General features: G+C 41.9%; 2 protein-coding genes across 6 annotated transcripts in view; one reads left to right on the forward strand and one right to left on the reverse strand.

Annotated features, from left to right (window-relative positions):
- On the forward strand, nt 1-17,086 carry LOC144039208 (low density lipoprotein receptor adapter protein 1). 3 transcript variants are annotated; one of them, XM_077552281.1, is made up of 10 exons: nt 1-359; nt 8,967-9,109; nt 9,858-9,970; nt 13,229-13,343; nt 13,611-13,683; nt 13,768-13,860; nt 14,043-14,173; nt 15,221-15,255; nt 15,426-15,454; nt 15,703-17,086. In XM_077552281.1, the coding sequence occupies exons 1-10, from the start codon at nt 275-277 to the stop codon at nt 15,747-15,749; spliced, it is 864 nt and encodes a 287-aa protein (XP_077408407.1). In that variant the 5' UTR covers nt 1-274; the 3' UTR covers nt 15,750-17,086. The 3 variants fall into 3 exon arrangements, with proteins under 3 accessions (XP_077408407.1, XP_077408408.1, XP_077408409.1); XM_077552282.1 differs by having other exon boundaries at nt 15,429-15,454; XM_077552283.1 differs by lacking the exon at nt 15,426-15,454.
- fndc4a (fibronectin type III domain containing 4a) overlaps nt 16,341-20,771 on the reverse strand; it is a 14,687-nt gene continuing 10,256 nt past the window's right edge. For 2 of the 3 annotated variants that reach the window (XM_077552286.1, XM_077552284.1), the window contains exons 5-6: nt 19,943-20,076; nt 16,341-17,675 (exon numbers count right to left, since the gene is read on the reverse strand). In XM_077552286.1, coding sequence (XP_077408412.1) covers nt 17,634-17,675; nt 19,943-20,076 — 176 coding nt within the window. In that variant the 3' untranslated portion in view covers nt 16,341-17,633. The remainder of the gene's footprint in view (nt 17,676-19,942; nt 20,077-20,771) is intronic. The other variant, XM_077552285.1, reaches the window with a different exon arrangement.

Raw genomic sequence — 20,771 nt, forward strand, 5'->3', positions numbered from 1 at the left:
ATCCCGGGAAGACACGCCCTCCACACCGGAGACACGCGGGTTAGTGTGTGGCTGTGCTCGGCGGCTTCACTTGCTCACCAGCGGGCGCCAGGAAGTGCAAACCACCGGCAGGGAGCGAACGGGACCCCTCGGGAGTGGCAAGCCGGACGACGAGGCGACGAGGCGACGAGGCGGGCTCTCTCCCTGCCTCTGGCCGCCTGCCTGTGCTTGTCGAGCGGAGCCCCCCCCCACCTCGGACCGGAGGCTGGCCCACCTGCCACTTCCATCGTCGGCCATGGACGCGCTGAAAAGCGCCGGCAGGGCGATCATCAAGAGCCCCGGCGTCCCGCGGCACACATGGGGAACTTCCAAGCACGAAAGTAAGTCGGACTAGCAAAATGGCGGAAATCATTCTCAATAGTGTGTTTTTGATCTTGTTTTGTCTGATATTTATTGTTGTTGTTTTGTCAGTGTTAATTTGAGTTATTGTGAACTTTGTGGGAAATTGTGACGAACAAAGTAAAAAAAAAAAGAACCACAACAAACAAAATGGCCGTAAAGGATGCGAACATTCACCAAGTGCTGTTCCTGCCAAAATATCTGGCGATCTTCAACGCAACTTTCGACATCATTAGTCGGGACAAGTATTTGAAAAATGAAATATTACATTTCTCTTACAGTAATCCTTAATTTACTTCTTGGCAGTTGTTTGCTGAGATCTTCGAAAAAATAACAATCAATTACTACTTCCTGGATTTCTTGCTTAAAAACAAGAGAGGGCTTCTCATTAGTTTCACCAATTGAATTGATTGTTTTGTAACCTTTAAAGCAACACAAAGGAACTTTCAGTTTGCGTTGATTATGGTGGTGCCATATAGACAAAAGTGGCAATGCTATGCCTGAACGAAGACCACATTTCCCAAGGGGACAAGAGCATTGTGACTATTGTATAGCGTCCACTTTATGAGCACGAAAAGAAGACTCCCTTGCACACAATTCTTCAAATAAAAGGCTTAACAACAAAAGCGACTTAAACAATGCAGTATACAGTATCTGTATCAACTAGCTTAAATGCCAAGCACCATAGAAGGGCTAATGCAAATAAGCACTGATATGAGGCTAATTAACAACCTTCAAAAAATGGAGCCTCCATTTGGCTCTCGAGGAATTGTTCTCCACAAGTTTGCGGGACGGGCTGCCAGCAAACCTTGATGGACAGGATTTTTTTTTTTGTCTGTGGTTACCACGGCGACGACTGGCGCGCGTCACGCCGTTATCTGCAAAAATCATCGTCTCTTTGTTTTTGCGGCAGAATGGGAAGACACATTTGTGTCTGAGGACCACTACGGGAAACTGGCTGAATAAATGAGCGGACGTGTCGCTGTCCAGAGGCGCCGCAGAAGCCAATTAGGAGAGAGAATAGTGGCGGCGGCGGCTTGCCAGCATGTGGCGACGCGTGTAAATGCAAATGAGGCAAAGTCAGTGTTGCAAATGTATTAGAGGCGATTAAAAGCCACCCCGGAGGAGCTAGCATCCGCTAGCATCCGCTAGCATCCGCTAGTCCTCAACTAGTCGTGATAGGAAAGAGGAGAAATTGCAAAGATGTGAAAATGATAGAAGAAATGCTCAACTGCCTTTAGTTGCTGCTTGTTTTGTGGGTTTGTCTGCCTTCACTTTTGTCTTCAGGAAGTGGAAGGCAAGTTAGGATGACCATCTTTCCTTTTGTGAAGTTGCTTTTCCAGGTTTTCACAAGCTTCCACCTTTACTTTGCTGCCTTCAGTTTTGTACTCGCTAAGTGAAAAACATTCACATTCCAAGTTTTTTATCCCTGGGGATAATTTTCCCGGCCTTCAAGTACACCTTCCTTCAGTTACAGCTTGTTTGGCGCTTTTGTTGCCTTTCATTTTGTCCTCACTCAGGGAAAAGAATCTTCCAATTTTAAGTTTTCATCCCTGAAGATCATTTGCTAGGCCTTCACGATCACTTTCCTTCAGTTACAACTTGTTTGGAGTTCTTGCTTGCCTTTAATTTTGGACTTGCAAAGTGAAAAGCATGTCCAAATTCCAAGATTTCATCTCTGTCGATACTTTGGTAGGTCTTCACATGCCGCTGCCTCCTGTTGCGGCTTGTTTGTGGCTTTTGTTGCCTTCACTTTTGTCCTCACTAAGTGAACAGCATGTTGGAACTTCCAATTTACGCAGGCCATCGCATCTCGCGAAATTCTTTTGCCGCTTGTTTTGTGTCTCATGCTGAAAAATTCAAGTTATTTGCCTTCAAAAAGTCTTGCGGCAAGGCTACTTCCCCCGTTATTTACGGCTGAGGAACAAACTCATTCCTCGACACAAGCTCACGTTGCGGTATGCTTCGGATGCTAACCTGCCTTCTTTCCTTCCTTCTCAAGTTTTCGCGTCCGCACCTCGCGGCTCTTCTTATCTCTGCGGCTGCTGGAGACGAAAGTGACATTTTGTCACCATCGTCATCTGCCTTCCAGCGCCAGCTGTCCTTTTGAGTCACATCGCGGCGTCGTTTGATTTTGAAGTCAAGGTCGTGGAATCGGTATGAAAAAAAAAAACGAGCGTAAGTGACGTTTCCTGCTCTTCCGCAGCCCATCGTATGCGAGTCAGGATCATGACGGGCTGCTGAAAAACGCCCCCCCCCCCCCCCAAGAGGAACGATTATCTCTCGATGCCTCATTAGGAGTCAGTGGTGGAGACGGCGTAAGAGCGAGACAAAACTGCCAGCAGAAATAACCACCGGTAGTTGGAATGATCATGCTGGGATGGTTCGAGGTCGACTGTAATTAAAGGCCTGATGACTTCCTTTTAGTGAAATTCAAACGGAGAGTCAATGGATTTTTTTAAATTATTTTTTTTCACATAATCAATTGATGCTCATTCAAATGTTTGGATGGAGTTTGGAATGATTCTGGTGTTTTTCAAACACAATTCTTTTGACACGGCCAGAAAGGTCGTCATTGAGTAAAATGTTAACAATTGTGAACGTTTCTTGAGAGGAATTGACTTCCAAATCCATGAATTGTTTTGTGTGAGATTGGATCACGCGATGTTTTACCAGACGGGCTTTCGAAGCACTCGCGCACACACTTTCGATCCATAATGTTGCATCATTCGGGTTGCGAATCGTCGGCCTCGTACCTGACATCCATCACAAACCTTCCTTAATCCGGTTTTCCTTGCAGTGATGCGATTTTCTGTCTTTTAGAAGCTGGAGACGCTCATATTGATTTTTCTTTGAAGTCTCAGCCTTGGTTTATTTTTTTTAAAACCACTCCACAGCATATTGATTTTTTTAATTTTTTTTTTATGACATGTTGGAATTGTCTCACCGATCGACACCAAATTGGGTTCGACATGTCAGTTACAACAAGAGCAAAACATCCAAGGAACCATCCCCAGGGTTGAACAGCAAGTCGGCCATTTTGCTTCCAAACCGTTTGTTGTCATGGAACGTGATATCGTGTACAGTTGGGTCCGGAAAGATCCGTCACAAAAATGCTCAAAAACAAATGAGGATGTCTGATTTCGGTGAATTTCGCTCCTTGGAAGTTTGAAAAAAATAATAATAATAAATCAGCCCCGGGCAGCAGTTTCACTGAATCACAACAAATTGAGTGGACTGAAGTCGTCCATTTTGGTTTGAAGGAGCCACTTTGGGTTAAGGGCAAGGCTTGATTGGCCCCAAGTTAGCAATGGTTAGTTGGTTGGTTGGTTGGATTGGAAGCAGCCGTCGCCAACAGATGGTTAACTTCTCACGTGGGAGGCTCGCGAACGCCCCGCGAGGCCCACTCGAGGTGAAGCGAATTATGCAACGCCGGCAAACGGTGAGACGCTATCTTTGGAGGCTTGAGTGCTGCGGCGTGCGCGCTAACGCACACACACACACGCGAGTGTGTCCGCGGTCGCGGAGGTAAACTCCGCCTCCGCGTCGTCTTCCCCAACGCGAGTCGGACGCTCCTAAAAATAACTTTGGAGCGAATAACGATGAGCTGCTCTTGCTCTGCGTACAAACAAAAGCAAACGTAGCTTGTAAAAGCAAATCGAATCAATTTGAATAAATTGGCCTTGTTATGAATTATGCAAACAGTACATGAACTATTTGAGGAAGTGGCAGTACTTCTACAGTTAAGTATTAAATAATTCATATCCTGCTATAAGTAGGAGTTTTAAGTGCTTTTTGCATGAGTTGGGCATGTCTTGAAAATGCAATAATATATTCGTATCCCTGAACTTATTGAGCACGTGAAAGTAAATGCAAGCTTTTGCGCCATTCTTTGCAAAGTTGTCAACTTTGTTGTTAGTAATTGAAAAACATCAAGATACACTTGCACTAAAACAGCCACATATGTAAACATTATTAATTAAAAAAAAAAAAATACTGAACGAATATTACATATTGTACAACAAAAAGATGAGATTGAACACAATTATTAGAAAAATAATTCCTGATGAAGAATACACAAATATTATTGAAATATACACAAATGTTAGATGGAAGGTACAAAATATTGTGTTGGGGGGGGGGGGGGTGCTTGGTAGATTGAATATATGCAAGTATTGGGGGAAAAAAACAAAAGAGAAAAGCTAACATTTTGGGAAAAATATTAGACAAAAAACTCCAAATATTAGGAAATAAAGAAAAATAGTACACCAAGACTGGAAAAAAAGTATAAAACATGAATACAATTAATAAAAACATTCGCTTTGAAAATACACAAATGCAAGACAAAAATATTAGGAAAAAACTTAACAAAAAAAATTCACACTCAAAAATATGATCATTTAGTGTTCATTTAAATCTTACGAAATACCAACATATGGGCTATAGGCCACGGAGGAGGCGGGACTTCCTGGTTTTCACACATCAGCTTTGTTTCCGTTTCCTGTTTGCGACGTGTGGGCCGCGTCCCATTTCTTGCGCTTCCGCCTTTGTGCCCCTCGGTCGCGCCCGTTCGACGGGTGCGAGTGTGTAGAGTGTACCCGTCTCAGTTGTCCCAAGCATTTCAGAGAGTTGAGACCGATGGGCGGGGGAATGCACGGTCGGGGGTGCGAGTGTTGGAAATTCAATGCATTAGTGTGTAACAGAAAGTGGTGTCACCCTTAAATGCACTCGCCCGCACTCGAGTGATTGGCCCTTTAATTCCCGGCTGTAAGGTGCCCGTCGCTTCACTTAAGTGGCGCGCTGCATTAGAGGGGCTTCCCATGGGAGTGCCCCCCCCCCCCCACTACCCCCCCCCCCATTTTGCCACCACAATCTCCTGAATGAGATCAGCGCCCTCGAAAGTGCAGAGCTCGCTTTGCCTTTGCTCAAGAAAAGCTGCAGATTTACACACTTGAAAGGGAAAAGGGATGATATTTCATATAAGTATCTTATTCTTTTTTTTTTTTTTTTTTTTACTTTCAAGTGGAAAGATCAGTATCAAAACGACCGCATGGTTATAATAAGCTTGATGAAAAAAAATAGCTGCAGGGAAACACCACATTTCAGCATTTTCTTTTTTTTTTTTTTTTTTTACATTTATTGGATTATATGAGTTTTTCCTGAACGGAACTTCAGATAGCGTAGCAGTCGAGTTGCCTGCCTTGGAGTCGTTTTGACGTCCTCTTGTTTGAATCTGTGTCGTGTTGTCATGACGATAGCGCTTCGGTGCCTGCAACACAAACCATTTGTAAAAACTGTTGCGACGAAGGAAAACAAAACTGTTATTTCGTCCGGCGGAGTCGTAACATAACACATTTTTAACATGATTTGTTGCTCGTGTATGTTGTGTTTTTTCGTTACAAAGTGATGTCGCCAGCAAATGGTCATTTTGTGAATAAGTGGTTATTTTCCCAGCCCTCCAATTCTGCTATAATAATATTGTTGCCAACTGAGCATGATATTCATGTAGAGTGGCTCTAGTATGGAGCCTTGTGGAACACCACCGGCTACGAGTAACTAAACACGTGAACATATCGAGCCAGAGAGAGTAGCAAGGACAGAGATGCTAACTGCTAAAGCTAACTTAAATGTAATGTATTTTGTAAAGACCAAAAGAATGTAAATCTAGTGCTTGCTATGTCAATTTTTTTTCTTCTAAATTATCTAAACTATTAGTGTGTGTGTGCCAGTTTAATCAGTTGCTGCATCTAATTAGCATGACAAAATGTCACCCAGGCCTCATTTGCATAACACAGTCACACAGTAAATACTGATGACACTGATTTTCTTTCCCTCGCGAGAGTTGCGTCACAATCCAAGTTGCGGCGTTGTTGTTTGTGATTCACCTGCGGTGTTTTGACACCTCCAAGCTAATTCCGCCGCTAATCGCTAGTCGCTCCTGTGATGCTCTGCCAAGGCGTTCGGCGATGCGCTTTGTAAACTCCGCCTTGCTTAGGGAGGCGGTCGCCTGGCGCCGTTTGATCCCGCGACTCCCTCTCGGAGGAGCGGCTGCTAGGCTAGCTAGCTCTCGCAGGCGCACGGCTCTTGGATCTTTCATTGGTCAGAGGAGTTTGTTTTTCTGGGTTTTGCCATTTAAGGCATGAACACACACACACACACACACACACACACACACACACGACACTCTGTCTTCCCCAAACGTGTGGCCTATTTTTCCCCGTCAAGGTGGCGTCCCAGATTCAAAGTAGCCTCGGATGACTAAAAACGTCGATGCAAAGAGAATATATCAACATTTGTGTGGCGGGTGGGGGGTGCGGTGCGAGTGCCGGTTGCGGGTTGTCATTTGGGGGCTGCCAGACTCGGAACAAGTGACTGAAAAAAACCTGTTTTGACAGTTTGCAGACCCACGGCACCTTCTTTGTTGTGGTTCGAGTGTCAGTGGACTACTTCCTGGTTCTTGGGAGGATGACATCGTTTTGGATAGTACCATGTTGTGGGGTTGCGGTCCCGTTGTTACGGAAAAGGCATTTAAAAAAAGTATGAGTCCAGTTAGACTCAAGTCGCCAATTTTATTCTAAAACTTGTGAAAATTTCAACTTGACCTTGACTTTGTAATCCAGAAACTTGACTTGCCTTTTGACATGGTGCTTTTTTTTTTCTTTTCTTTTTTGGAAAGAAAACTTCTACGCACAAAACTTATTTAAACACTTTTGTTGTCTAAACATTTTGCACAGGATTTATTTGGGAATAAATGAAACCTTAAAAGTGGAAGTCAACCTTAAACATTTTTTGGCAATAATAATATGTTATATGTGACCTCACTAGTAATATAATATTTTTAGAATATTGAGTTATGCAGCAAAATCCAGCCGTTTTCATCCATCTCAGGCGGCGGCCATTTTGCCACTTGCTGTCAACTGAAGATGACATCACAGTTGCTCACCTGTTTTCTGAAGCTGTCCTGTGATTGGTCGTTAACTGAGACCTGAGCTACTGCGATGTCATCTTCAGTCGACAGCAAGTGGCAAAATGGCCGCCCCATGAGATGGATAAAAAATGGCAGAATTATGCTGCTTAACTCATATTCATAGTAACATATTTAGGCTAGTGGGGCTGCATGGAACATATTATTGACTTCCTGTTTAAATAAACTTTGGGTTTATTATTACTTCGTCGTGTTGGAATTTTAAGGTCATTGTACGTATATAATTGAAATATTTTTTGTTCCAAATATGAATGCTGCTTGTAGTCAATTTTGGGTGCGACGCGAGCGTCCTTGGCAAAATCCAAACGCTCCCGGCAACCTATGGACTGCGAGCGGAGCCGGGCCGAGTTGCAATCGTCTGCGGTTGAGCAGAACTGGACGTGCCGCATTTGCCAAGCAGGAGCGGGCGAGCTCGCACGGGCCAACATCAAACGCGTCCAAGCGGCTGGCGAGGCGCCGTCGAAGAGGAGTTAATAATTCAGAGTTATTGGAGGGCGTAAGCGCGAGCTAGCGGGAGGCCGCGAGCGCGCTGCCGACAGATGGCCCGGCCTGTGCGGACCCATCAGTGCCACAATATCCCAATAGAGTTCGGACCCTCATTAGTACACGATGTGGGATGGCTTTGTCCCGATCTGGACTAAGAGTTCGTTGTCTGGTTTACTTATGTGACGACATCTGAAGATGATTTTGGTCTCCAGCGCCAAAAGCCCTAAAGTGAAGGAAAAAAAAATCTCCGCGGCGGCCATTTTGTGCGCTATTTGAAGCTCCCTGCATGTGCCGGAACGCCTGTTGTGACGTGAGCTAGAGGACACAACCTGTTGACGTTACACTTCACTTGTGCGGCCAGAGGACGAATGTTTGCTTCCTTGAAACGTTCCAGACCCACAAAATAGTACGTGGAAATCTGCAGTGGAAAGAGTGAAGATGTTGAGTGGAAACCTGTCAAAATATGGCCAAATGTTTTCAGAATACGATTACGATTGCTCTGTCCCCATGTTGTTTCTTCTTATTATTATTTTACACTTTATTAATCCATTTTAATAGCTTGAGAACAAATCCTGGATGCTCAACTGGCTGACAAGTACGGTGGCCTTGAAGTGTAAAACTCAACAACAAAAATCGAAACGCAACAGAAAACAAACAAAATATAAAATGTAAAAAAAAAAAATCCACAACAACATATAACTAAACTAAAAAAAAAACTAACCAAAAACACACACAAAATACACAGCAAATAAAAAAACCACAACATATAACTAAACACAACAACAAATAAAAAACTAAAACTAAACAAAACAACAAAAATAAATACAACACAAAGAACACATCAAAAATCACACAAAACACACACAATAGCAAATAATAAAAAAAAAAAACTAAAAAACAAAATGCTAAAAAAATATAAAAAAAACAACTAAACACAAGAGCAAATCAAAAAACAAACAACAAATGAAAAAACTAAATAACAAATGAAAAAGCATAAAGAATTTTTTTTTGTTGAATCAAACGTGTACTTCCTGTTTTTGTTGACAAGCAATTACGGCCGCTAGCCAATGACAAATTTGTGATGGAAAAAGTTTGTTTGTCGCTTTCCCCAAAACAGAGCTTGCGGAGAACTGGACGGACACCAAAGAGACTCTCTTGGAGGGAATGGCGTTCAACGTCAAGTACCTGGGAATGACGTTGGTGGGCCAGCCCAAAGGCGAGGACATGGCCGCCGCCGCCATCCGCAGGATTGTTACCATGGTGGGCGACAAAAACATTCTTTCTTGTCGACAAAAACTGACTGTGAGCGACTCGAGGGCAACGTCAGCGAACGGCGTTCTCTTTTATGAGCCCCGCCCCTCGTAGTAAAGCTAACGGTGGGATTGAAATGGAATTGATTTATAGCAGCAAGCGCACACGTGTCTCCGTCTGTTCCCTTGGAAACGCATCGACCCGAAAGGGAACTGCTTCTTTTTTTTTTTTTTTTTGTGCCACTCAGCTGTGATAAGAGCATCCTTTTGTTTTGGCTTAAAATGCGCTCGTTAGCACTTTCTACACGCATGATTGTGCTTTGTTGAAGCGGCCGCTTTTGCACTTTTCATTCACTTGCTTTGAATCTCCAGGGGGCGATTCCGTGTCCTTGGAAACGACCTTCTTGCTTCCAACTCTGGGCTTTGATTCACCTTTTAGCGGAAAAACAAAGTGCTGGCGTTAGCGGCGAGCTAATGGCGTCGCAAGCAGGTCGCCAGGCGGCCTCCCACATTGCTGCCTCAGCATTCCGGACAAAATCGAGGGTCCAGATGGAGAACCCGAGGGGAGCCGGCGGCCCAGCCCGGGGTGGCGATGGGGGGAGGGGGGGGCACTCACTCAATCTGGGTTACAAATGACACATTTCACCCCCGCACCCTCCTTTGCTCTCGCTTGTCATTGCCAATGAATTCCCATTTCACACACGGCGCACCTTTTGCAGCTTTATAACGGGAACGTTTTCTTTTCTTTGAATCTGCAGGCTCGAGCCGGCACGAAGAAGTTCCGTAAAGTCACGCTGACGGTCTCCCCGAAAGGAATCGTCATTTCAGACACGGACACCGCCGACCTGGTAGAGAACGTCTCCATTTACAGGTGACTCATCCTTGCTAATGCTAATGCTAATGCTAATGCGCTCACATGTACCTAAAGAAAAATGCTATCTAGTCCTCATTAAATAAATCAGAGTTGTGCCTTGAGGTACAAGTTGAAATTCTAAAATGCTTCACTCAAATGAAAGATCATTGATTCATTTTATCCTCCCCCCAAAATTTTGTCATTTGTTTCTTAACAACGATTTTTTTTTTGTTGTCTTAAGTATCGGTGGCTGGTATTGACAAGCCTGTATTAGTACCCGATACCTTCAACTTATTGTAATGATATCAAATATTGTACAAACATTTCCGCGCAGCTAACAAGAGCGCGTGCTTATGAAATTGAAATTCGTCCTCCTCTTCCTCGCTCATCACAGGCGGGGGGGGATCAAACGTTCGGGATACGTGTGTGAGTGTGTGTGTGTGTGTGTGTGTGTGTGAGTGTGTGTGTGTGTGTGTGTGTGTGTGTGTGCGTGCGCGCACAACCTGACAGCTCATTCTCCAGCTTGCTGTCAATCATGATTCCTTTTTTCCTTCACAAGCTGAAGCCCCCCCCCCCCCCCCAACCCCACCCCCGGCACCCCCAACAAAAAAGATTCATTGTGTAGAATCCAAATGCAGCTTTGCCAACAAAGAATTACAGATTAATAAAGAATTTTAATAAATCATCTTCACTCTTATGATGTCTTGTTTAATTTAAATCCTACAGATTGAGGAAGTAAAATACATTCTTTTTTTTTTTCCAGGAGAGCTCAGTATTGTTCATTCGATTTGACATCATCATTGCTCTCCTTTTTTTAAAAAAAAAAAAAAATCCAACAAATCAATTAAAAAAATTTAATAAATGTTTTTTTTTTTTTTATTATTATTAAATACATATACATATATATATACACATATACACACATATATATATACCCTTTTTTTTGTATGTGGGTGAGTATGTGTGTGTGTGTGTGTGTGTGCGTGCGTGCGAGCCTGTGTGTATTCATCAGTTCACCTAAAGCCCATTAAAAAAAAATCCCATACTAATAATATAATATAATAATAAATTGCCAGATGCAGAAACATCAATGTAAGTTATCACGATGTAGTGGCTCTCGCTAACAGACAGAATTAAGTAACCAGAATTAGGTTAAAAAATTCTATATACGTAGACCAAGTTTCTATAAATTTTGATATTTGGTTTTTATTTGAGGCAGATATTTTTTCCATTAAAATGTGATTTATGAGGAGGTTAGACCATTGGTCGATATTCAGAGTTTGTTTATTTTTCCAGTTAATAATAAAAAATACATTCTAAATAATTAAAGAAAAATGCAGTCATGTTTTTGTATTTGTTATACGGTGATTTATAGCTATCAAAACACTTGACTACAAAAGAATGGATTGCATGTATTAAAATGACAATAATTGTACTTAATGACTTTTATGAATAAGACCTGACGTGCGTTCTCCGTCTCAACGTGCAATTAAGGTCGTAAGTTAGCGTCGGGGTGTCCTGGGCTTTGCAATGTGGGTCGCTCGTCGTCACCCAGCAACTCCGAGGAGGCGCCTCATGCAAATGCGGATGGTTTGTTTGCGCTTGGGCGCAATATTCGACATTGTTATGAATAGAAATATGAGCGCGGGGCGCTTTGAAGTCTGCAAATGAGCGGCGCCTCCACCGATAACGCGCTGACACACTGCAACGGTGCGAATCGGACACGCACGCACACACGCGCAATGAGAGCGCAGTCCACCGACATCAAGAGATTATTCAAATGATTTTCCATATTTTTTCCCATGAGACGAAGAACAGATAGATGAGAAACGTTAAATATAGACACCGTTGTAAACTTCATTAAAATAGACACAATTATAATATTCATAATTGGATTCATGATGCTTTTCCAAGTGGTCAAATGTTAGCAAGTATAATAATAAAATCAATCGTGTAAAAAGCTTATTTCTTGAAATTAGTTCAATTTTAGCTGCTATAATGTTTTTTTAAAGGTCTAAAAATCAAATGGACATAAAGATGTGGATTTAATAAAATTTTGCTATAACTTAATATATAATATAATAATAACTTTAAATGTATTATTTATAATTATTTGGGAGGATTTTTTTTATAATGTAAATGTTGCCTGGATTACAAAAAAAAAATAATAAAATGCAAATACACAAAAGCCTGGACATAATAATAAATGTGCCTATTACATCCATTTTATTATTTTCAGTGGAGCCTTGACATCTCTTTGTAACCTTGTAACTCAAAACACTCATATCTCAAACCATCTTTCCCATTTGAAATGAGTGGAAATGCCATTCAAAATGGAATTCATAGAATGTAAAGAAACAGTTTGTGTGTGACTTGTGCCACCGGGTGGCAGTATAGCTGCCAACTGCAGTAATTATAGTCACTCTTTGCAGATGATAAAGAATACATGCCCGCCTATGTCGCTCAAAGCGTTATAACGCCGCCACATAGATGCTATTTGTTAGCATTTAGCTAAGCAGACTTCTCTGCAATGTTTATGTGGTCGTTGGAAATAGGTGCAATTTCTCGCAAGCCGTATGGTCATTTTTGCATAAGAGCTCTCTGTCAGTCAAATAAAAAATGAACTGGTGACAAGAATGTGTTCACCAAACTCATATTCATAAGCGCCTCGAGCGCGCTCATCACTTAAATCGGAGAAGACGAGAGAGGACAGAAAACGACATTGATCGCATGCTCTCCTTTGCCTCCAGATATTCGCAAATTAATTCATAACGGATCTAATTATAGCTGAAATGCGTCAAGGTCATGACTCGTTGCATGCTGGGGGAGAAAACGATCTGGATCCGTTTGCTGCTACGGCCAACTTGCGCATATTCACCTTTCGGGCATTTGCGTCGAAACTTTTCTTTTCTTTTTTTTTTCCATATATTTCGTTGCAGTAAAACTTTTCAGTTTCCGTCAGGCCAAAGCAATACCTGTATTGTTTTAGCGCCATCTGGTGGCAAGATGTAAATATAGTTTTATCCCTTCTACATGCTGGCTTATCCAAACATACTTTAAAAAAATATTCCTCAGCTTCTGTTCTCATGCTCTCGCCAACAAATGGGAGGAGACTAACATATGTCATCGGCCAAATAAATCAAACCAAACTAAACATACATTCAAGGTCATACATGCTCAAGCAACTCGCATACGAACACAAATCTGCTAGTTTCGTTCTCCATAAGGCAAAATACTGGTAAACAATCTCAATCTTTTGTTTTTGCTTCTTTCCAGAATCTCTTACTGCACAGCAGATAAAAGCCAGGACAAAGTGTTTGCGTACGTGTCTCAGAGTCCTTTCAACGAGACGCTGGAGTGTCACGCCTTCCTCTGCCAAAAGAAGAAGATTGTATGTGTTTGGAAAAGGAACAACTTTTTTGTTTTGCTTTGAAGAAACACGAACGAACACTTGCGTCTACTCCGTTAATAGCTGTGGGTAATTGGAGCAATGATGGTTTGGCTCCACCTTGTGGTAGCTTAGGTATATGCACGTTACAATGATGCCTGAATAGGATCAAATTGATATATTTATTTATATAAATGAAATAGTTATAATTATTTATTTGATGGAATTTGTCAATATTGCTAATATTGCGAATGTGTTTTCTTGTTGCAGGCTCAGGCTGTGACTCTGACAGTCGCGCAGGCCTTCAAAGTAGCGCTGGATTTGTGGGAGATTGCCCAGCAAGGTCATTTGAAGGTCTACAAAATGAATCATAACTTCAACGTCGTCTTCACCTTGAAAGTTTTTTTTTGCTCTTGGATCTTTGTAGACAAAAGCAGGAAGGCAAGAAGCACGTGTTGTCCCTGCGCCGCCGGCAGTCCTCAACGCACGCCGGCAACCGGCAGTCCGTGTCTTCCTGCGGGTGCGATGATGCGAAAAAGGAGCGCGCCATGCCCACATTTATATCATGACCGTAACCGATTAATCACCCGATTTATTTAAAGAAATATATATATGACCAACACAGTAACTTCTTTTTTTGGGGGGAAAAGGGCCACCTTGCTGGTTTACCGTTCTTTTCCAACTTTGTATCTGCTTCCTCAGATGGCTCAAATGCGTGCGCGTCCGCCGGCGTGGACAAGAATCTCAGCCGGCCGTTCCTGTCCACTTCCATCAGCTCACCGTCGCCTCGCAGCAACCCTACTCGGAGGCGGCCCGTCAAACACGACTCCTGGGTAGGAGGCCGCACTCTAACAAAAAACATTTTTCGTGGCCATGTTCCGAAAAGGCGTCTAACCTTGAAATAGATCGCCGTCATGGCCGCTTGACAGCGCCTCGAGTACAGATATTGCTTTTCAAATGTGAGCAAAGTATAGATACAGCATCTGAAAAAGAATTCATTCATTCAGTGTTGGAAAAGGATGAAGTGAGCAGATGCCGATGCGGGTGTTCCTCACTAGATGGCGCCACAATCACGAGTCTTGTTAACAGACTGACTGACAGAACAAACGATTTAATGCCAATGCTAATTAAATCAGGGATGTGATTTGACCAAAGTGAAATTATCTGAAAATTTAGCCGGGGGTTTCGGGGCCGCTGGCACCCAGCTAGGTCCAGGGCAGTGCCCTGGTGGGGGGACAAGGGGGGCTTTGCCCCCCGGAGCTCATGGGTTTTCCGTGTTTTTAAGTACTTTCAATGCACTCACATGACAAAGAAATAGACAAAACAACAGCATCAATTTTCAATGCATATTGAACTATCCCATATAAAATGGCAGTTTTAGTCAACTCAAAATCAGTCACATTCAAAAACATTGGACTGCCTTTGCTTTTAAAAACTATCACTGAGAATATCATCATATCTAACTAATGTGATTACTAAGTTAACACATAAATAATGTTGAAGAGTTCAAATTTCATGAACAAATAATAGTATCATGACCAAATGAAAAGTAACTCATATTATATTATATTATATATATTGAGCATACCACAAATGTCTTTGTTATAGCAGAAGATGTTATCTGTCGGAGTCATGTGCATACACAATGAACTACTAAAAAAAAAAAAATCGATTTTTTTTTTGGGGGGGGGGGGGGGGATAAAAAAAAGCGGAATTCCGCGAATTAGCGGAAAAATCACATCCCTGTTAAATCAATCGGCAGCATCGTATTTATTGGAAAGCGTTTGTGTGCGTGCTTTGTTATGGCAATCTGAAGAGGAGATGCGTAGAATAAATAATAAATGCATGCGTGTATCGATTTCTGTGTTGCATCTCGACAGGACGTGGACGACGGCCTGGACGACCAACTGTCAAGGTAAGCGTCAAGCAACAAGTTTCATGTAGGATGGAAATTGAAAGGAGTCGACATTATTATTATTATTATTATTATTTTTTTTTTAAATGTCCTCTCGTCAACTGGAGCACAAAAGGTTTTTCATTTTCGTGTGAGATGTTGCTTTTGTCTTGTTTTTGCGTGACATGCAGCAGCATGGACGTAGAGGACGCATGCGGTGGTAAGTTGAAAGTGTGGACACTTGTTGACCACATGTTGACCATTTTGCTTCCCACTGGACTCCGGAGCATGTGCTCGCTCCGCAATGTTGTCACTTAGCAGTTGCTTCTTTTCGCTGCGCGGCATTTCTCCAGAGTCGGACTTTTGATTTCACTTCGTCATCATCATCATCCGAGATCATTCACACAACCGTTGAAGGATTTCAAAAAAAAAAAAAAAAAAAAAACCTGTCCCCTGTATTTTTGTCAGAATGGTCGAGCCCGGCTCCTGATCCGTCTTTGACGATGCAGCTTTGAGCCCACGGCGTCAAAATGGATCAAAACAAACACTGGAGCGCAGTGCGGATCAGCTCAAAACAAACACCAACGCCCCCGGGGTCGTCCCACAGTGTTGACTCTTTGAGGACAACCGCCAAAACTGTCCCTCAAAACTATCACAGTAAGGACCAAAACTTTTCTTTTTTTTTTTCCAATCATAACGAAGATGGCAACCTTGTGAACTTTCAAACTGTGTGGGCAACCGCCATGTCGTCGCCGTTCATCCAATCACAATGAGGACAACAAGCCTGTGTCCATCCGTCCCGGCAAAATGAGGACAACCACCTTGCGTCTTGAAAATGATTTTTTTTCTCTCGACGCATTCCACAATTTTTACATCAACGTTAAAGCCTGTCGACGAATCGCTAATCACATTTTAAGCATCTCGTGGAGGACTTTGGACTTGCCCGTCAATTTCTGTCCAACAAGGTGAAAGTCTTCATAGAGAGTTTGAAAAGAAGATTTGGGCTTTTCTGATTTGGACCACCGGGACTGGCGGAAACGAACAACGGCAGTAAAGCTCGATCTTCGGCGCCAAAATGTTATGTTCAATAATGTGCGCACAACAAATGTATGCTAACGAGAACTTTATTGATCGCCTGCCAATTAACATCAAGACACTTGTTGCAATATGGCAATGCGGCCGTCTGGATGCTACAAGCTTGTGGAAATGTTTGAACAAAAAAAACAGGCACATTCAATTACCTTTTTTTTTTTTTGACCAAAGTCATATAAATAATAAATGAGCCTATTTGCATATTGTGTACACTGCATATTAAATCATGTCAAAGAAACTGTGCTTGCTTTCAGATGCACACGCTTTTCTCACTTACTATTCAGTTTGAATCCTTTTTTTTTTTTTTGGTAGCTTGACTTACGAATGCCCCACTTTTATTTTTCAAGTGATGAGCCAAAGGGCTCTCCGCGTATGTATCAATCCAGCACGTTGCCACGGTAACAGGCCATCAAGTACCCCAGGTGTGGATAGGCTGCAGTGAGATTATGAAAATATCACCTTGTGTACTTTCTACGTGAAGATATTCAGCGGAATTAAATTTCATGTCACGTGGTTGAGGCGGATTTGACATTGAATATTTTTTTTATTTGGCACTGAAGCTAATACAGTTGTTGAGAAATGCACAAGTTTGTTCTACATTCATATTTGTTCATTTTAGATCTGTTGTTGATTTGAGCAATGCGCATCTCTACCAGCAGATGGCGTGCATGCAAGTCCATTACGTACGCACAGTCGATAGATCGGCTACTGTTATGTACTGTACAAATGGAGGAAAATATGATTAGGTATTGATAATGAATGATGTCTATTTGGCACCTCATTAACATTCACACAATCATATAGGGTGAGGGTTCACAAATATTTTGGGTCCGGGGACCCCTAGAGGAATTTATTATTAATTGTCCAGCAAAACAACAACAAATATAGTTTGAAATTCTTTTGTGACAACTGTATTGATTATAATTTTTGCCTACCCCTAAACTACGGCTTGTTCACAGACTCCGGTTTTCAAACCGCTGATATCGATCGAGTACAGTGTTGGCCTATTAAAACGAGTCATCTAATGGAAGTCATGTCAATATCAAAAATGAATATTTACAGTGATGCCGCTGAACTCCCCGAGATTGAATGTTGTATTGCAAAAAGATGATGCTTAATGGTGTACTTGCGTCTTCCTACCTATTGTCTTTGCATGCACGTGACGGCTCGCTGGCTCCTTCTCGCGGATGACGTCGTTCACGGCCGCGGACGCTTCATTAGGTACACCCGCAAGAGTCCAATTAATGGGCAAGAGAGGCCGTAGAAGTCGTTGGCGTCTCGGGTGTGCCGCTTCTTTTTTTTGGCCGTCACACTTCGATGATGTTGATGGACGGCACGGATGGGTGAAACTGCAACGGGGAAAAAAAAAAGGCAAGTTCAGGCAAAATGTCGTGTGGGAGTGACGATGAAATATTAAAAACCCAGAAAGGATTTGAGTCGAGCCAGCATTGGCAGCTCGTCCTCTTAACACACAAATGATCCACGAGTCCTTCCAGTAAATTTTGTTTGAAAATCAATCTTGATTATTGATGGATGACATCTTCAGCTATGGGTAGGGTTTCAAACGAGTGTTAGGGTTTCAAATGAGGGTTTTAAGAAGTTCTTATCAGTTGGTATCAAATTAGGTTTTCCAACTATGGGTCGGGTTTCAAATGAGTGTATTAAGATATGATTGGGGCTTCAAATTAGGGTTTTAAAAAAATAGTTTGGGTATCAAACTATGTTTTCAACTATGGGTACTTGGGTAGGGTTTCAAATAAGAGTTGAAAGATATGGTTGGTTTCAAATTAGGGTTTTAAAAAAATAGTTTGGGTATCAAACTATGTTTTCAACTATGGGTACTTGGGTAGGGTTTCAAATAAGAGTTGAAAGATATGATTGGGGCTTCAAATTAGGGTTTTAAAAAAATAGTTTGGGTATCAAACTATGTTTTCAACTATGGGTACTTGGGTAGGGTTTCAAATAAGAGTTGAAAGATATGATTGGGGCTTCAAATTAGGGTTTTAAAAAAATAGTTTGGGTATCAAACTATGTTTTCAACTATGGGTACTTGGGTAGGGTTTCAAATAAGAGTTGAAAGATATGGTTGGTTTCAAATGAGGGTTTTAAACAAGGAGTAGGGTTTTAAGATATGGTTGGGCTTTCAAAGTAGGAGTAGGGTTTCAAAAAGGCTCACAATTTATAACAGTAGCTATTAAATTATTGGTTAAAAATGTCAACTTTCAAAATGTGTGACCTGTTTTCAAAGTAGGGTTTCCAACAATGCTCAGCGTTTGTTAACGTCGACTCTGGATTTTTCTGCAGCTAATTGCAACTTCCATCGGCCACTTGCCGCCACTTACTTACTTGGCGAGTCCTTGAAAAAGTGGCGCGTTTGCAGCTACGAGCGAGATTGTCGCCGTCCGCCGCACTTGACTGAACGGCGTTTGATCGATGAGCTCGCCGACAGACGAGGATTAGACTCGAAAAGCCGAATCCGAATGAAATGCCTTTCAGTTTTGAAGGACGCGGCTGGCAAACGTCCTTTTAACATTTCAATGAGGTCACAAAAGGGAGAACGAGATTATTGGCAAGTACAGCAAAGCATCCTGCGTTTTGAATGGAATCCTCCGGAAGGTTGTTCGGTCCGACCGACACTGCGGATGCCACTTGGCGTGACATTTACAAATGTCAGTTCATGAAATGCGTTTTAATGGTTGCGGATGTTTATGGACGTTTAAATAAGATCTTTCTTCCCGAAGCACCAGCGGCGCATTTAATCAATACGACGTCAATGATTTGTGCTCTCACAGTTTTGAAATCCTCGCGCGTGCCAGCGTCTTTGTTCAGATGAGTGTGTAATCGGGTTCGAGTGCTGCATTATCAGGTTTGATGTTGGCCGCTGCCAACACGGTGCCACTTCCTGACAGCCTAATTGCACTCACACCGATTCTTTATTTTCAGCACGCGCACAATTCCTTTTGCACAAAATCAAATGTTGCTCCGAGGCCGTCTTGAACCCAAATCGATCTAAAAATTCAGTCTACAGCCATTAATGTCTAAATGGCTGGCAACAAAAGTGAGTACACCCCTAAGTGAAAGTGTGTCACTGACTGAGGCTCTCCTTGCCCACATGCCCGAGCACCTTAATTGCTCCTTTTTTTTATTTATTTTTTTTACTAAATTCTTTCCAGCTGATCTGATTTTGGCTTGCAAAAATAAATGGACCGAGTAAATGCGTGCAACCTGCAAACCTCATAAGTCAAGATACTATTGTTAACTCTTTGACTGCCAGACGTTTTCAGAAAAGGGATGCCGTGGGTGCCAGCCGATTTTTAAGCATTTTGACTGATCTTTCAAGGTCCATAGAAAATTATGGGTTTGGACTATGGAAACACACATACTGCCAAAACAAGATTGGACTCTCATCTTCCATCAGAAAAAAAAAGTTTGTTTCTACCTTATTCCGTTTTTGAGTAATCAACAATAGAAAATGGTTAGTTTCACCTGTTTTGAAAAAAACGTCTTTTAACGTCTTTGGCACTCCTCCATAGGATTTTACGAAACGTTATTTAACGTTTTTGGCAGTCAAAGAGTTAAAAAGAAAATGAATAATGCTAACATGCTAAAGCATGACCTTGCTCCTAAGCAACCCGCCGCTGTGGTGCTCCGGCGTGCTCCTCTCCGACAAGGGCTTGACCTTCTCCTTATTGTTGCTGGAGTCGTTGTCCTTGATGATGTCATACTGGCGGCAGAACAACGCGATGACGGCTGCACACAAAGAAAGGACGCTCGCTATTGTCGCGCGCAAACAACACCGACCATCGTCACGTGCACTTCAGCGTTGCTTGTCTTGCACCCGGACAAATATTTTGCTCCCCGTTTTTTTTTTGCCACAACTCAGCTAAGCAAAGCTCCAGCTCCCCACAATGGAGGACCAAAACTGCCAAAATCCAAAAATAAATCAATGACTTAAAGTGAGTATATAAATGGATATAAAAAATAAAATTCTAAAATTAAATAAAAAGAAATAAATATAAATGGAAATAAATAAATAATAATAAAAAATAAATAAATAAATATATATATATAAGTAAAAAAATAAATAGAATTAAATATCAATCATTAAATAAAAAGACTATGTTGTCACATTTATCGATGCAGAGTGCAGACGCTCTGCCAAGACGAAATGTTCAAATTTATTTGTATTTTTTGAATCTCGTTTTTTATTTTTGTACTTAGTTTTACATTTATTTATTTATGGATATTGTTGTTTTTATTTTAATTTATAGCTATTTTTTGGGATTCAATTTTTGAATGATATTTTTTTATATCTGTTAACTCTTTGACTGCCAGACGTTTTCAGAAAAGGGATGCCGTGGGTGCCAGCCGATTTAAGCATTTTGACTGATCTTTCAAGGTCCACAGAAAATGTTGTGTTTGGACTATGGAAACACACATACTAC

This window comes from Vanacampus margaritifer, chromosome 19, assembly GCF_051991255.1.
Source record: "Vanacampus margaritifer isolate UIUO_Vmar chromosome 19, RoL_Vmar_1.0, whole genome shotgun sequence".
NCBI classification, from domain to species: domain Eukaryota; kingdom Metazoa; phylum Chordata; class Actinopteri; order Syngnathiformes; family Syngnathidae; genus Vanacampus; species Vanacampus margaritifer.

What these genes read in the sequence shown, in the direction of transcription:
- LOC144039208 (XM_077552281.1), top strand. Translation starts at nt 275, where the DNA reads ATGGACGCGCTGAAAAGCGCCGGCAGGGCGATCATCAAGAGCCCCGGC. An exon ending in GTGGGAGATTGCCCAGCAAG is followed by an intron (nt 13,684 to 13,767) that starts GTCATTTGAAGG and finishes GGATCTTTGTAG; the next exon opens with ACAAAAGCAGGAAGGCAAGA. An exon ending in CCGTCAAACACGACTCCTGG is followed by an intron (nt 14,174 to 15,220) that starts GTAGGAGGCCGC and finishes GCATCTCGACAG; the next exon opens with GACGTGGACGACGGCCTGGA.